Here is an 18,741-nt window from a genome sequence, read left to right as displayed (position 1 = left end):
GAAAATAAAAAAAGGAAAACTTTATCATCAAATTTCTAATAAAGGTCCCACTTAAAGATGCAGATCATGAAAACCATGAAATTATATGAAATCCTCAAATGTACTCTTTACCAAATGGTCATTAAATGTAAACATAAAGACTTTTAAGTTATGTCGCGTATAACTGTGCAAAAGTGATAACGTAATGTAAGATAATCTGTTCTATATTATACGTGTATGTTCACTATGGATAACGTAATATAAGATAATCTGTTCTATATTATACATGTATGTTCAGTATGGATAACGTAAAATAAGATAATCTGTTCTATATAATACATATTTGGTCAGTGTGGATGACGTGATGTAAGATAATCTGTTCTCTATTATACGTGTATGTTCAGTGTGGATAACGTAATGTCAGATAATCTGTTCTATATTATACATGTATGTTCAGTGTGGATAACGTAATGTCAGATAATCTGTTCTATATTATACATGTATGTTCAGTATGGATAACGTAATGTCAGATACTCTGTTCTATATTATACATGTATGTTCAGTGTGGATAACGTTATATCAGATAATTTGTTCTATATTATACATGTATGTTCAGTATGGATAACGTAATGTAAGATAATCTGTTCTATATTATACATGTATGGTCAGTGTGGATAACGTAATGTAAGATAGTTTGTTCTATAATGTATACGTATGGTCAGTATGGATAACGTAATGTCAAATAATATGTTCTATATTATACATGTATGGTCAGTGTGGATGACGTAATGTCATATAATATGTTCTATATTATACATGTATGGTCAGTGTGGATAACGTAATATAAGAAAGTTTGTTCTATAATGTATATGTATGATCAGTGTGGATGACGTAATGTAAGATAATATATTTTATATTATACATGTATGACCAGTATGGATAACGTAATGTAAGATAATATATTCTGTATTATAGATGTATATGTTCAGTGTGGATAACGTAATGTAAGATAATATGTTCTAAATTATACATGTATGTTCAGTGTGGATAACGTGATGTAAGATAATTTATATTCTGTAGTACACATGTATGTTCAGTATGGATAACGTTATATAAGATATTATGTTCGATATTATACATGTATGTTCAGTGTGGATAACGCAATGTTAGAAAATCTGTTCTATGTTATACATGTATGTTCAGTGTGGATAACGTAATGTAAGATAATCTATATTCTATATTATACATGTATGTCCAGTGTAGATAACGTAATGTAAGATAATCTATATTCTATATTATACATGTATGTCCAGTGTAGATAACGTGATGTAAGATAATCTGTTATATATTATACATGTATGTTAAGTGTGGTTAACGTAATATAAGATATTCTGTTCTATATTATACATGTATGGTCAGTGTGGATGACGTAATGTAAGATAATGTGTTCTATATTATACATGTTTGTTCAGTGTGGATAACGTAATGTAAGATAATCTGTTCTATATTATACATATATGGTCAGTGTGGATAACGTAATGTAAGATAACCTGTTATATATTATACATGTTTGTTCAGTGTGGATATCGCAATGCTAAATAATCTGTTCTATATTATACATGTATGTTCAGTGTGGATAAAATACCTTTAAGTTAACGTAGGGTTTAAAATCTAGATTTAGTCAGTCAGTAACTAGTAAACTTTAAATACAATTATAGATAAACGGATATTGATATCGAGTGAAGGAATGTTTCCCTGGTAAATCTGTAAAGAGTTAAACGGATATTGGTATCTTATTACAAAACCAACCTGTTGAACTTATACACAGGTTTCCAGATATTGGTACCCAATTACAAAAATAATCTGGTTAATTTATACACAGGTTATAAAGACATTGATATCTGATTACAAAACTGAACTTGTACACTTATAAACATGTTACCAAATATTGGCATCAGATAATAAAACATACCATATAAATGAGTAAACAATTAACATTTTAATATCAGATGATACACCTTCCACGGTAAGCTGGTAGATAGGTAAAAAAAACTTATATCGAATTTAGGTGATATTACTTACTTGGTAAGCTGGTAAATAGGTAAACGAAATCATGGATGGTACAATGCGGTGGGTACCCGATTCCAGCGATGTCTCGTTTTTCATTCCCACGTGCCGATACAGTTGCACGTTTTTCATTCCCACGTGTCGATACGGTTGCACGTTTTTCGTTCTTGAGTTTATCCAACACTGACCGAAGTGACAGCTGGAGTTCACAATATTTGAAAAAATAAAAAAAAGTTTAAACCGATGTGTAAAAGCTAAAATCAATATCCCTACAGAAACGTTTTGCATCATAATACAATGTACCTAAAACATAAAACATAAAACATAAGTAAAGATTAGCGCAGATATGATCTAGTTGTACAACGTTTACCTAGCTTAGCAGACTCCGATATTCTATTCAATGACAGGAATCTTATAACTGCTTCATTATTAATTTGTGTATTTTAGGATGACCAAATATATATTTATCTTCTTCTTCCTCCATTGAAGTGCCAAACTCTAAAGATTAATTGCAGTTGAAATTGACGTAAATGTCATCATTTTTATTTTCATCAATTAAACTATGGGTTTAGGGTTAGGGTTAGGGTTAGGGTTATTAAGCAAGCAAATGCTCACTTTTTTAATTGACTTCTTTTTGTCAATATGTTTAAAATCTTTATGATGCAGAAATATCGTACGAACATAAACGAACAAAAATAGGCTTAATTACGTTATAATTAGAAAAATCAACATTTAGTTTAATGAAGCCGGGTTACATGAAATTTACACGGGCTCCATTATCATTATACCCTCATAACCTCAACAAAATAAACATCTATTCCTTATATTTACAGTTTTTCAAGTAAATGAATATTATTAATTCCCGCGGCAGTTGCATGATATTTCATTAAAATACACATATTTTTTTCTCTCACGTCATAGTAAACGAATTCGATTGAACAGCTGATTGGAATCGAGTCATTCATATGTTCCCGCCAAAAGTGGGGTCATGATTCCACGTTGCTACGCCATCGACTATTCACGTAACAATAGAATCGCCTCGCGTGTTGTGCTAACATTATACACAGATAATGATAATACTAGAAAGCATGGTTATTGAGTCAATGTCAGTGAAACTGTAAATATTTGCACATTAACCGATGTTTAATCGTGTATACAACTGTATATGTGTCTAATTTACACAAAAAATACATATAGAATAATTCAATTTGCAAATAGTCCATGCACAATCATTACTTCATTTCATACAGGGCATATATTTTGTTTTATTTATTTTGAAGTAAAATAAGAAGCTTAATTTTTTCAATGGTGGTAATGGTGTTAAGTAAGCGACTTTTGTAACTGAAAAAATGATAAAACTGAAGAAAAAAAATCGCCTACTCCCGGTTTTCATAGACACAAAATACCCTTCATTATTCTTTTCTCAAAAAGTTTGTAATTTGATTCATACAATAAAAAATTATTTTATATTCACGTATAAACAAAACATAATTTCTCCTACCATTGCGTCTTGTTCCTTTTTCACTTCATGGCTTGGTAACTTCGAGCCATTAACGGCAAGGAACCCCACGGCAAATGCAAAGCAAAACCAGGTTGCTTTCATCGTGAATATTCTGTTTTACAAGTTATGCCAAAAAATGCAAAATTTCACATTTTATACTCCTCTTAAACAACATCAATAATCAGTTAGTTTGACCAATCATATTTACGAAACGTCATCATTTTAATCGTACCAGAATATCTTGACACCAGACGCGTTAAAAAACCCATCTTAACTCGTTCCTGTTGGTGAAAGTATACGTAATGGATGGCTTTCGAAAGTATTCCCTGCAGCAATCAAAGAAAAGAATTAAATCCCATATATAACATATATACGTGTCGCTATTTTAAAAAAAAACTTTCTCTTTAATTAAGTAGGTCGTGACAATGTAGGTGGATATGATATTTACTTATTTCTTCAGAAATATTTTAAATTTAAGCTATCCCAATCGACCAAAAATGATAATGTAACCGTACAGACTCATCAAGTTGTACTGTCATCTTTGGTTTCATCAAATGTTTCATAAGTTACAACAAACAATTTTCATTTTCAAACTATTATAGATGTTAGGAAGCTGACAAAGTCTCATTGTGGTTGGACGACGGACAACGCACGACGACGGACAACGCACGACGACGCACAAAGGTCTGGTGACATCAAAATGGGAATCAAATGTATTAGATATATATTACCACTGAAATATAATATATACTACCACTGAAATATAATACATATTACCACTAAAATGTAATATATATTACCACTATAATGTTATGTATCTTACCACTGTAATGCAATAAATCTTACCCATGAAATATAATACATATTACCACTGAAATGTTATATATATGACTACTGAAATATAATTTATATTGCCACTGAAACGTAATACATTGTATATGTTACCACTGAAAAATAATCCAAACCAATTAAGATAGAATGCGTATTTGAAAACTAATCGGTATCTTTTTTAAGAAGTGACATTTGTATACTATAACCCCGTTTATAATTTTGCGAGATATACATTTCTGCATAATTTCTCGAGAGAGTTTTTAACATGAATTTCAATATAAATGCTTCACGAATAATTATATAAAACATAAAATAAATGAACGGATACAGTAAGTCTTTGACCGCGAAATAATAAGAAGCTCTACGTGATTGTGAAATCACTGGTTATGGTGAGGCGTGTAGTACTTAAAGAAACTCAAGTGTGACATGAAGTGAGAGTGATAGAAAGAAAGTAATGACAACCACACTATTAATGTTTCATTAATCATTGATCTTAAATGAATTGCCTTATATATAACATTAAACCTTTCTTTCAAAAAGAAATATTGCAGGTTTGGTTACTTGTTTTCACTGTAAATGTGTGTCATGGAGCTCATTATTCATGAAATCGATATTAGTTTGAAAATTGCTTTTTTGTCATTGCTTTTTTATAAAATTTAAATAGACTGTTTTCTTTTACAACTGTTTTTATTTTTGAATCAAATCAAAGCCAAAGTATTTGCTTTCATTATTCGTAATTTTTGCTCAATTTTGTCTGATTGCAAAATTGGTCATATGTTTCTGATTTTTTTTTATTCAAATCCGACTTTCGTATTCGTCGATTTGTTTTACGGGATTCGTGCACACGGATTCACAGAGTTTGCATGAATAAAATTCTTTCATACCCCTATGAAATCAAAAAAATAATGACATGAATGTTTAAATTCATAAATGGATGTTAGTGCCACTCTGTGACAGCTGTAATCTGACGTTATCAAGCTTAAATATAGTGGGTCTATTTTACAGTATCTAGTGGCCTTAAGCCTTCCCGGACATTTCGTAAGTGAAAACATTTCTAATCATGATAAAGCTAGTCGTGATCAGGATTTGGAATTAGCCTATATCTTAACACGAATAATTCTTTGGGTATGAGTAAACAAGTACCTTTATTAACATCATGCTTTACTAAAATATGACCCTAGTTTGTATTTCCATAATTAAAAAAGAGAAGAAAAAAAGTTTAACTATGTAATGTTTCACATAAATCCTGATATTAAAGATATTACTTAGGGATGTCATTTGTGAAAAGGTACATGACTTATTTGTATTTCCATTCGCGCTGAAGTACGCATTAAATTTTGATATGAAAAGAAATTTTTAAAAACTAATTTTGTGGGAAAATATTAGCAAACATTCATACGTTGCTTTGGTTTACTTGACGTGTACCATTCTAAATATGTTGTAATCGGCATACATCGTATAACGAAAGCAAAGTCCGTAGCTATCTTATTACGCTATTGAAAACAGAACGAAAATCGGTCAAGCGTTTAGTAACGAAAGAGGATCTCTATTCCTTTATCTAAGACTGAGTCTCCCCTCTCTATCCCTTTTTCTTAGATTGAGTGTCCCCTCTCTATTCTTTTCTCTTAGTTATTTTTAATTGGCAATGAAGTTCAATTATGTCACCCCATCCATACCTCTACGTATATCATATTTATTATACTGTATTTATGATAATTTACATTGATATAAATCGTATTAATTAGTTGTGGGAAGAAAACGCATGTATAAGTTGTGACAACTTGTGCCTAATCCACGCTGTTATGGTTCAATAGTAAATAATCATTTGAAACTTAAAGATGCTCCACCGATGACAAATGGCATTTTTCACTATCAAAAACAGGATCAGACGATTTGAAATTTTTCTTCAGTTACAAAAGTTACTTACTTTACACCATTATCACCAATGGAAAATTTGAGTTTCTAATTTTACTTCACGATAAAAGCATTAAAAATAATCATTCACATTCCGAAAAAAATACCTGGCATTATGTCCTGTATGGAATGATGTACTGATTGCGCATGCGCCAAAAGCAAAATGAATTACTTTAAATTATTTTGTGTTCATTAGATATATATACACGATTAAACACGAATTATTGTGTAGATGATGAGTAAAGTTTATACTCTTTCGGCGGTAGAGCATCTTTGAAAGTAACAGTTTTGGCTATGAAATGATTTACTTACAATTTCGCATATTTTAACAGTTAAAGATGCTCCACCGCTGACAGACCAAAAATGGTACTCATCATTTGAACAATAATTGGTGTTTAATCTTGTATATATATGTATAATTAACACACACAAAAACAAAATTGCTTTTGGTGCATGCGCAGTCAGAACTTCATTCTATATAGAACGTAATACCACGGATTTTTTTCGGGATGCAATTAATTATTTCTAATATTTTTATCTTGAAGTAAAATTAGAAGCACAAACTTTTCAAATGTGGTAATGGTGTAAAGTAAGTAACTTTTGTAAATGAAGAAAATTACAAAATCGCCTAATCCTGCTTTTGATAGTGGAAAAAATAGCATTTGTCACCGGTGGAGCATCTTTAACAATGCCATGTAAGTATATAGATAGTTAATGATAGTGAGTAAACAAAAAAGTAATCGCTACGCATAATTTATATGTCGACTGACCGTAGATTCCTATTTGGACCCATAAACATAATTTATCTTTCTGTAGACGCCCATTGATATGGCCTTTCTAAAAAAGCTAAGCAACCCTCCGTACACATGTACTTTGAATATGGTGTTATTATACATCTTAATATCATCGCTAACTCAACCGTATAATGTTTAATGAATATATAAATGAACCTTTGAACCCTAGGGTACATTAGACTTGGGCTATTTTTGTTTACACTAAAAGTGTCCATTTCATTGAAAAGCAAATATCAATGAGAGTTTTAGCTGTGCGTGATTGATCTTAAAGATATAAGCGTGAGGTGTTCATTTCATGGGAGAATGACTTTCACCTGGAAATCATCGAATTATTTCGTTTAAGACTAATGTATATGGAGAACATTTACTTTTTACATGGGAATAGAGTGTTTTCAACGAATAAAGATGTCGGTCATTAACCGACGTGGACAGATTTTATAAATTACGTCCCCACCAACCCGCTTACGATCTCTATAACCCTAAAAACTGGAGGCAACAAAACATAACTTGTTACAGGTAATTTAGTCTTTTTATATTCCACTGCGCTGCTTTCAGTTTTACTATGAAATAGTTCAGGCCTGTAGAGATCGTTAGTGATCGAAACCCCTTGAGTATCGAGGATACTTCCGTCAGTTAAAACAAAGAACAGTTATGAATCAATGCTTATAGTAAATGACACCCATTTTATGATAGATAGTGTCAAAAAAGGACTGGATGTGTATGTTTTTGTCAAGTCGATTCCGGTCAAACCGGCGTTCATGTATCTTTTATGATTCTATCTTGATTGTTTGGTTTATATTTCTTTTGAAATATATATTATATATCAGTGGTAATATATGTTATTTTTCAGTATTAATATATATATTATATTTTATTCATTTAATTCCCATTTTGAGGTCACCTGACCTGTTGCGATAGGCTTTTGCCCTTTGTCGTGCGTCGTGCGTCTTGCGTCGTGCGTTTTCTTGTCGTCCTAGCGCAATGAGACAATAAGATGTGAGCTCTCTCGCAATTATATGATTTTAGCATATAATAAAAATGAAAATTGTTAGTATATGTAACTTATGAAACGTTTGATGAAACCAAATATGACAGTACAACTAGATGAGCCTGACTTTATTTGTATGGTAACATTATCAATTTTGTGAAATTTTGATAACTGTTAAAGCCTAAAATTAAAAACCTTAGGGTAGAAATACAGTAAATATCTTATCCGCCTACGTTGTCACGACCTACTTCATTAAAGAGAAAGTGTTTGCTTATTTTTTGAAATAGCGATAAATTTTCGGAAGCCTTCCATTACGTGTATTTCACCGACAGGAACGAATTAAGATCGTTTTTGACGCATCTGGTGTCAAGATATTCTGGTACGATTAAAATAATGACGTTTCGAAATATGATTGGTGAAACTAATTGATAATCAATGTTGTGTCGGGGGAGTAAAAAATGTGAAATTTGGCATTTGTTGGCATAACTTGGATAACAGAATATTCATGATGAAGGCAACCTGGTTTTTATTTGCATTTGCCGTGGGGATCCTTGCCGTTAACGGCTCGAAGTTACCTAGCCATGATGTGAAAAACGAAAAAGACGCAATGGTAGGAAAAGTATTATTTTGTTTTTGCTTGAATATAAGATAATTTTTTATCGTTTGAATTCAATTACAAAAATATTTTGGGGAAAATATCACAAATAACTCGTTCATTTTCTTTCACAGAATGATATAAAATATGATATCTGATTTAAGACATTCTACAGTGTAAATTACAAACGCGTTAAGTTGAGTCTCACATAAACTCTACAATAATGTATATAAAATTCCGCTGACGAATGTCTCAATGAAAACCACTAGCAGACGAATTATCATTTTTCTTCAGTTACAAAACATGCTTGCATTACACCATTACCGAATTTGAAAAGTTTGAGCTTCTTATTTTACTTCAATGTACAAATATTAAAAATATCTAATTGCGTCCCGAAAAAACCATGCTCTACATGGAATGAAATACTGATTAGCATGCGCTAACAGCAAATCAAATTATTTTATATGCATTTTTGTGTAAATTAGATACAAATATTCACGATTGAACATGTGTTATTGTTCAAATGATGAGTATCGTGTATGCTGTGTCGACGGTAGAGCATATTAAAACTAAATGTTTATTATTTTTAATCATCACGTAATTAAGCATAATTTTGTTCGTGTATGATCGTACGATATCCATAGTTCATGAAACTGAAGAAGAAAACAACATATATTTGGTCATCCTCGAATACCGAAACCTGCTAAGATAGGTAAAACTTGTACAACTCGATCATATTTAAGCTAGTCTGTACTTATGGTGTAGGTATTATTATGCGAAACTTTTCTGTAGGTTTAATGACTTAAGCATTCACACATCTGTTTATTTCAATACTTATGTTCTTCGAATAAACTAATTTTTTTTTATCTTTTCAAATATTGTGAACTCCAGCAGTCACTTCGGTCAGTGTTGGATAAACTCAAGAACGAAAAACGTGCAACTGTATCGACACGAGGGAATGAAAAACGTGCAACTGTATCGACTCGTGGGAATGAAAAACGAGACCACTTTGGCATTGGAGACCCAACGCATTGCAACATCCATGATTTCGTTTACCTATTTACCAGCTTACCAAGTAAGTTTTATCACCTAAAATCAATAAACGTTAACGTACCTATTTACCAGCTTTCCACGTAAGTTTTCTTGCTATCAGCTTACCGTGTAAGATGTATTTTCTAATATTAATATGTTCATTTACCTGTTTACTGGTTTATATGGCAAGTTGTATTATCTCATACCGATATCTATAGCCTACTTATAAATTTACCAGATTAGTTTTGTAATTTGATACCCATATCTATAACCTATTTATAAGTTAACAAGGTAAGTTTTGTAATCAGATACCGATATCTATAACCTATTTATAAGTTAACAAGGTTAGTTTTGTAATCATATACCGATATCTATAACCTATTAATAAGTTAACAAGGTTAGTTTTGTAATCAGATACCGATATCTATAAAATTTTATTAATTTATCAGGTTAGTTTTTTAATCCGATACTAATATCTATAACCTATTTATAAGTTTATCAGGTTAGTTTTGTAATCTGATACATGTACCAAGATCTATAACCTATTTATAAGTTTACCAGATTAGTTATATAATTGGATACTAATATCTATAACATGTTTATAAGTTTATCAGGTTAGTTATGTAAACAGATACCAATATCTATAACTTATTTATAAGTTTATCAGGTAAGTTTTATAATTCGATGACAATATCTATAACATGTTTATAAATTTACCAGGCTAGTTTTGTTATCCTATACCAATATATGTTGATCATTTAACAGAATTACCATGGAAATATTCCTTCACTCTATATCAATATTCGTTTATCTATAATTGTTTTAAAGGTTTACCAGTTTGCGATACCTACTGACTAAATCAAGATTTTAAACCTTATGTTAACTTAAAGGTATTATATCGGTTATCCACATTGAACATAAATATATGATATAGAACAAATTATCTTACATTACGTTATCAACACTGAACATTAATATATGATATAGAACAGATTATCTTGCCTTACGTTATCCACACTGAACATACATGTACAATATAGAACAAATTATCTGATATTACGTTATCCACACTGAACATACATGTGTAATATAGAACAAATTATCTTACATTACGTTATCAACACTGAACATTAATATATGATATAGAACAAATTATCTTACATTACGTTATCAACACTGAACATTGATATATGATATAGAACAGATTATCTTACATTACGTTATCCACACTGAACATACATGTACAATATAGAACAAATTATCTGATATTACGTTATCCACACTGAACATACATGTGTAATATAGAACAAATTATCTTACATTACGTTATCAACACTGAACATTAATATATGATATAGAACAAATTATCTTACATTACGTTATCAACACTGAACATTAATATATGATATAGAACAAATTATCTTACATTACGTTATCAACACTGAACATTAATATATGATATAGAACAGATTATCTTGCCTTACGTTATCCACACTGAACATACATGTGTAATATAGAACAAATTATCTTACATTACGTTATCAACACTGAACATTGATATATGATATAGAACAGATTATCTTGCCTTACGTTATCCACACTGAACATACATGTACAATATAGAACAAATTATCCGATATTACGTTATCAACACTGAACATACATGTGTAATATAGAACAAATTATCTGATATTACGTTATCCACACTGAACATACAGTTGGGAGCAAACTAAACTTGGTATCTAGTGCACTTTGTAGTGCACACGTAGTGAACAACGTAGTGCACTAGACTAAACATTGTAGTGCACTAGAGTGCACTACGATGTGAACTCCAGTTCACTACAGTGTTAACTCTAGTGCACTACAATGTTAACTCTAGTGCACTACAATGTTAACTCTAGTGCACTACGTAGTGCACTTCAGTTTTACAGTGCCTGTATGATATACAGACATGTTCCAGTATAACCTTAGAAATACAAGTATATTCAAATTTGTGGTATAACTTATATTCATTTTGACATAAATAAATGAATGAATTTTCCGGATACCATATGAATCCTTACAATTACTAACATTGAATTGTAATATGGGGGATGAATGTAATCCCAACAGTGTGCATGGACAATTTAAATTGTCAACTAAATAACTTGTATTTTTAGATACAGTGTTCATGAAGCTACATTTATTCTAGCTAGATTATAGGTTTTACCAGAAATTTATACAGTATATTTATATCTATAAATATCTGATTTTAAACGTTCATTCACGTAATCACATCCTTTTCTTGGACTAGTATGTGTGATGGTCGTATGTATACCTGAACCAGCATGTTAGTTAAATTTCAGGTAAAACAATTCATGTCCAGAGGGCAGAATAAGTGTCAGAGTGGCGAAATACACATACAATATAGCTAGGTAGGTTTGGGGTGGGGCTGGGGTATAAAGGAGCCCAAGGTGTATTGTCTCGAAGCATGTTTGGAATACACATAATGTCTGATAATATACATGTACATGTCCATGTACACATGTAGTATAAATTTAACTACATAGTACATAATTAATAAACCCCTCGATCTCCATCTCCTCAAAAATATAAATAAAATAAAAACAAGATACAAAACAATGTGAATACATTATCTTCATTTTGAGGGGAAAAAACCATATTATAACAATTATTCTCAATTGAAAGAATAGGCGTATTTTGATAAAAAGTAGCTGTAAGTTTATTATTATTATTATTATATGAAACAAAACCACATGGGGTCAAGTAGACAGTTAGACTTTACTAAACTAATCAGGTACAGAGGCTGTCACAGCATGCTATATATCTATTGAATTGAATGCTATAATGGACCCCCTGGGGTTAAAGAAAATAGGTATACCTTACCTGTGACGCCTGACTGATCATCTCAGGTAAGGTGTTACCTCAGGTGGTGGGATGGGGAAATAGGGAGAAAAGGGCCCTAGGCCTAGTGACCATAACGACAGTCCTGTGTGCCAAGAGTTTACAGTATACAAGTCATTTATGTATGCGGGTACAGTGTATAGGTGTCTTCCCACCTACAGCTAAATTCTGCTTCCCTTTTTTCCTTTACACCTGGAATTAATCCACATAATTGATACAGACTATAGCCAACTTTTACACGGTAAACTCTGGTAAAGTTTATATAGCAAAAATAACATGTTGGCAGAGTGGAAATGAACCAGTGTATACCTGGATCCCCATGTACAATGTACAGTACATGTATATCAGTGTAATTGTGACAGATTTTTGTACCAATTACACATCAATTAAAAATGATAACAATTAAATAATTAATATGTACACATATGTAGTTAGAAATCCTTGATATGTACATTGTATATATGATAAAAATATTGTATTTTATGTGTATGTGTTAACACTGAAACACAACATGAATTATATGCAACACTCTACATTACTTTAATGTACATGCAGGTCGATGATCATCACTTTTAGTTAATAATCTTTTAATATTTTGATATAGATTTCATATGTTTATACATATATATACGGTATATAGAAATAAATCAAAATGTAATATATCAATCAAAATATATTTCAAATATTATGAAGTAATATTACATGTGTAGAAATATATGTTTAAACAGAAATAAGGATTTGATTTAAATAATTAGACTCATCAACGTGGTCCGTTTATCATATGGAATGATTTCGCAAATTTGATTGACTGATCGTCATAATCGCACAGCTGTTAAATAACCATATAAATTTCTTGCTAGAATTAATTAACAGAGTCAGAGACATATAAAATCTATATTTCTTTATATGAGTTATTTGGGTACAAAGGTAGCTTATAATAAGAACTTTTTAATAAATTTCAACTTAATTTATTTCAGTTAAATTGTTGACTCTTGACAAAATACAAAGTTCTGTAACTTTTCAAAAATCAAAACTCATAGGGCACCTGTTCACCTGTATTTTCAGGAATCACAATTTTTGTGTTAATTGAACTGGCTTCATAGGTAATTACAGGATCAGGGGAGGGGCAGTCATGCATGACAAGACAGGTGACCCCTAGCTTGGCTATTGCCCTAGGCCTGTAGCCTGGCCTGTACAGGTAAAATACCAAGCGATTTACGAGGGTATAATAAAAGTGTAATAGCCAAAACTACAAAATCTGACATTCTAAATGTGAAATACAATTATATATAGCTGTTAATTTCTAGAATGGCAAAAACAAAGATATATGATTCAAATAAATAAATAATAAAATCAAATAAAAACAATTAATTAAATCAGAGATTTAAAGGCCCACTACCTTTCCGGAGCAAAATTTAAAAGTTTCTTAAAAACATTAATAACAAAAGAAAATATATATCGATGGCTTAAGATGAGGTTACAACACCAAACATATGCAAGATTTCCTGTCTAATGTACGATAACAGTGAAGATTCATTTCGCTGTTTTGTCGTCTGGCGCAGTGATAGTCATGCAACTACCGCACTGCATTTAGGACGACGGCGGGAAACATAAAACGACCCGCGTTATGAAAATTTATATTTTATTTATTGTGTGCTAGTAAACGTATAGTTAATAACTTCTGCGACTCTACAAAATTATTGATCTCGTTTTACATTCCTATTTTAAAAATTAAAAGCCGTTTCGGAAAGGTAGTGGCCCTTTAAATAGAAATACATGAAATAAATGAAAATAAATATAGCTATTTATATCTAGAATACCTAATATTTGATCTGAGTAATAAATGTAGCTATTAGTAAAGGTATTATAACAAGTATAAAATATTTGATCGTAATAAATAAATAAATTCATTTATTTTCTGCAAAAAGTTATCTGAAGAAAAGATGCACTTTAATATTAAAACTCATATTAGGCTAAATTACTCAGATGAAATCCATATATAATAATGTACACCAATAAGGGTAACCATTTTATCTAATAAATTAATTATTTACATACTAACTTAGTTATGCTAATTTTTAGATACAGAGTACATTTGGTAATTCATCTGAAATAATTGAAAGATATTTAAAACCATTCAATGAAATATATACATGAACAGATTGTACATGTACAATTCATGTAATAAGTAGGAGTAACAGGCTCATTTATCTTGTGCACTACGATGTGAACTCTAGTGCACTACAGTGTTAACTCTAGTGCACTACGTTGTTTACTCTAGTGCACTACAATGTGAACTCTAGTGCACTACGATGTTAACTCTAGTGCACTATGATGTTAACTCTAGTGCACTAGCTAGTGAACCGGAGTTAACTTTACTTGTGCACTCCAGTGCACTTCACTACCAAGTTTAGCTTGCTCCCAACTATACATGTGTAATATAAAACAGATTATCTTACATTACGTTATCCACACTGAACATACATGTATAATATAGAACAAATTATCTGATATTACGTTATCCACACTGAACATACATGTGTAATATAGAACAAATTATCTGATATTACGTTATCCACACTGAACATGCATGTGTAATATAGAACAGATTATCTTACATTACGTTATCCACACTGAACATACATGTATAATATAGAACAGATTATCTTACATTACGTTATCCACACTGAACATACATGTATAATATAGAACAAATTATTTGATATTACGTTATCCACACAGAACATACATGTGTAATATAGAACAAATTATCTTTTATTACGGTATCCACACTGAACATGCATGTGTAATATAGAACAGATTATCTTTTATTACGGTATCCACACCGATCATACATGTATAATATAGAACAAATTATTTGATATTACGTTATCCACACTGAACATACATGTGTAATATAGAACAGATTATCTTACATTACGTTATCCACACTGAACATACATGTATAATATAGAACAGATAATCTTACATTACGTTATCCACACTGAACATACATGTATAATATAGAACAGATAATCTTACATTGCGTTATCCACACTGACCATACATGTATAATATAGAACAGATTATCTTACATTACGTTATCCACACTGAACATACATGTATAATATAGAACAGATAATCTTACATTACGTTATCCACACTGAACATACATGTATAATATAGAACAGATGATCTTACATTACGTTATCCACACTGAACATACATGTATAATATAGAACAGATTATCTTACATTACGTTATCCACACTGAACATACATGTATAATATAGAATAGATTATCTTACATTACGTTATCCACACTGAACATACATGTATAATATAGAACAGATTATCTTACATTACGTTATCCACACTGAACATACATGTATAATATAGAACAGATTATCTTATATTACGTTATCCACACTGAACATACATGTATAATATAGAACAGATTATCTTACATTACGTTATCCACACTGAACATACATGTATAATATAGAATAGATTATCTTACATTACGTTATCCACACTGAACATACATGTATAATATAGAACAGATAATCTTACATTACGTTATCCACACTGAACATACATGTATAATATAGAACAGATTATCTTATATTACGTTATCCACACTGAACATACATGTATAATATAGAACAGATTATCTTACATTACGTTATCCACACTGAACATACATGTATAATATAGAACAGATTATCTTACATTACGTTATCCACACTGAACATACATGTGTAATATAGAACAGATTATCTTTTATTACGGTATCCACACCGATCATACATATACATTATAGAACAGATTATCTGACATTACGTTATCATTTTTGCACAATTAAACGCGAGATAACTTAAAAAGTCTTCATGTTTACATTTAATGACCATTTTGTAAAGAGTACATTTGAGGATTTCATATAATTTCATGGTTTTCATGATCTGCATCTTAAAGTGGGACCTTCATTAGAAATTTGATGATAAAGTTTTCCTTTTTTTTATTTTCCAGGTATTAAGGATGCACTTTTCGAAGTTGGAAGTAAGTAAAACAAGCAAACTATTTAATTTATTCCCAGTATGTTTATCACCAATATTGTATGCCAAATCACATAATTACAATTTATGATGTGAAAGTATGATAATGACGTACCATCAGAAATTCATATGATCTATTTCACATCCTTCAAAATCATTCTGATCTACAATAGTTACTTCCCTTCGTATACACTCCATCAGTAACGTTTACACTCAGTCAGTACTGCATAAAATTCGATGAACTGCATAAAATTCTAACGGAAAATTTGATTTTATAGGTCCTCAAGATGTTCTTGCAATTGTTGGTAAGTATATCAAATATTTACACATTTTATGTACAGGCTTATATTATTAAACCTTTTTTGACATACTAGGTTTGTATGCATGCTATACAATAAACTTTACATACATGTATCATGATCACATTTAGAGATTAGCTGGTGTTTTTCATTGAGTACAGTAAAACCTAGTCCGATAAACCTGCCTATATTATTAGCCTTTTTTATTTTATTATTATTTTTTTTTTGCCTAATATTTTTAAAATAAAAATTTTAAAAAGCCTAACGATATAGGCAGGTTTAGCGGACTAAGTAAAATCGTACTTTTTTTCTTAATGTTAGCGACAAACTTCATACAAGTGATTCAACATTTGTCTATTAAGTTTTATGGTAACCTGTACATTGTATTTCAGACGAGATGTTAGTCGTCTTCTCAAAATTGCGATGTAAGTATGCACTGACTTCTTTAATGTAATAACGAATTATAATTGCCTTAATTTCGAGTTTTTTATACTGATATTGATAAATGGAACTTTATCTAAATTACATTAATATAATTTTACCTTTGCTACGCCCTAAGTCTCAAAGTAATCATTTTCAGCAGTGCCATTAAATACCTCAATCATGATTTTAATTTAATAATACACTGTGTAAATAAAACCGCAACTCTATTTTTTTATCTATATAAACATAAGTCACGTTTAAAGGCTCACTACCTTTCCGAAACGGCTTTTGATTTAAAAAAAAAATGGGAATGTAAAACGAGATCGATAATTTTGTTGAGTCGCAAAAATTATTAACCTACCGTTAATACTAAACTTATCAGTATCTTCTGAAAAAAATAAATAAATAAATTGTTATTTATCTAATAAATAAATAAATTGTTATTTATTTATAACGCGGCTCTTCACAGTTATCACACGTTATCTTGAAATATTGCATATGTTTGGTGTTTTTACCTCATCTTAGGACATCGATGTGTATTTACTTATGTTATTAATGGTTTTAAAAAAAAAAAAAAAAAAAAAAAAAAAAAAAAACTTTAAATTTTGCATCTGAAAGGTAGTTGGCAATTAATGTATCATTGAAATAATATGTAAATATCATTACGAGAAAGATTTTTATGAACATAAATTTCCTTTACATTTTCAGCTATCGTTGGCACCCCTTTCCAAACTCCTCTGAAGTAAAAACTGTCAGAATCCCAAATCTACATGGACCATACGTATACCATATCCGGATTTTCTGAGACCAGCTTAGTTAGCTTACAATTTTAGTAGCCTCCTCTGAAAACAAAATATGTTATAATTACATGTCATTCTATATACTGTATAGTTGTTTCGCGGACTTAAAATTTCGCGATATCCCGTGTGGAACTTTTTCGCGGGCTTATTTTCGCCAATCACATGTTTAGACTTTGACACCGTCGTTTACACGACAGGCTCTGATACGTTATACCACGATTTTGATAAATTTCGTTAGATCTTAAATTTCTGGAATATGGATTAATCCGCTAAGAGCCAAATTAAAAAAAGGAATGTTAGTAAATATACATTATACTTTTAATCTGAAAAGTGAAAATTTCGATCTATGCTCTTTTATCAATTTCATTCTTGTTTTGTATCTAAACCTCGCTTAATTAAAAGGTCCAGTAATATTCCCTATATATCTTTGTTGTGTTTGTTTGATTGCACATTTTATATATTCTAGGGTGGGAATTGAATTTATAGCGAATTGTAAACTTTCCAGTAGCGTATTCGCTATTTGTAACATTTTTATATGTTTTCTGTTGCATATGCCATTG

At 30.5% G+C, this 18,741-nt stretch overlaps 1 protein-coding gene across 1 annotated transcript; it reads left to right on the top strand.

Moving 5' to 3' along the window:
• Positions 1-8,413: 8,413 nt before the first annotated feature.
• On the top strand, positions 8,414-18,574 carry LOC138336774 (uncharacterized). The gene is made up of 6 exons (XM_069286332.1): positions 8,414-8,684; positions 9,561-9,744; positions 16,634-16,663; positions 16,938-16,964; positions 17,351-17,383; positions 18,090-18,574. The coding sequence occupies exons 1-6, from the start codon at positions 8,580-8,582 to the stop codon at positions 18,125-18,127; spliced, it is 417 nt and encodes a 138-aa protein (XP_069142433.1). The 5' UTR covers positions 8,414-8,579; the 3' UTR covers positions 18,128-18,574.
• The last annotated feature ends 167 nt before the right edge of the window (positions 18,575-18,741 follow it).

This window comes from Argopecten irradians, chromosome 12, assembly GCF_041381155.1.
Source record: "Argopecten irradians isolate NY chromosome 12, Ai_NY, whole genome shotgun sequence".
NCBI classification, from domain to species: domain Eukaryota; kingdom Metazoa; phylum Mollusca; class Bivalvia; order Pectinida; family Pectinidae; genus Argopecten; species Argopecten irradians.
This window is presented reverse-complemented; position numbering and strand designations above follow the sequence as displayed.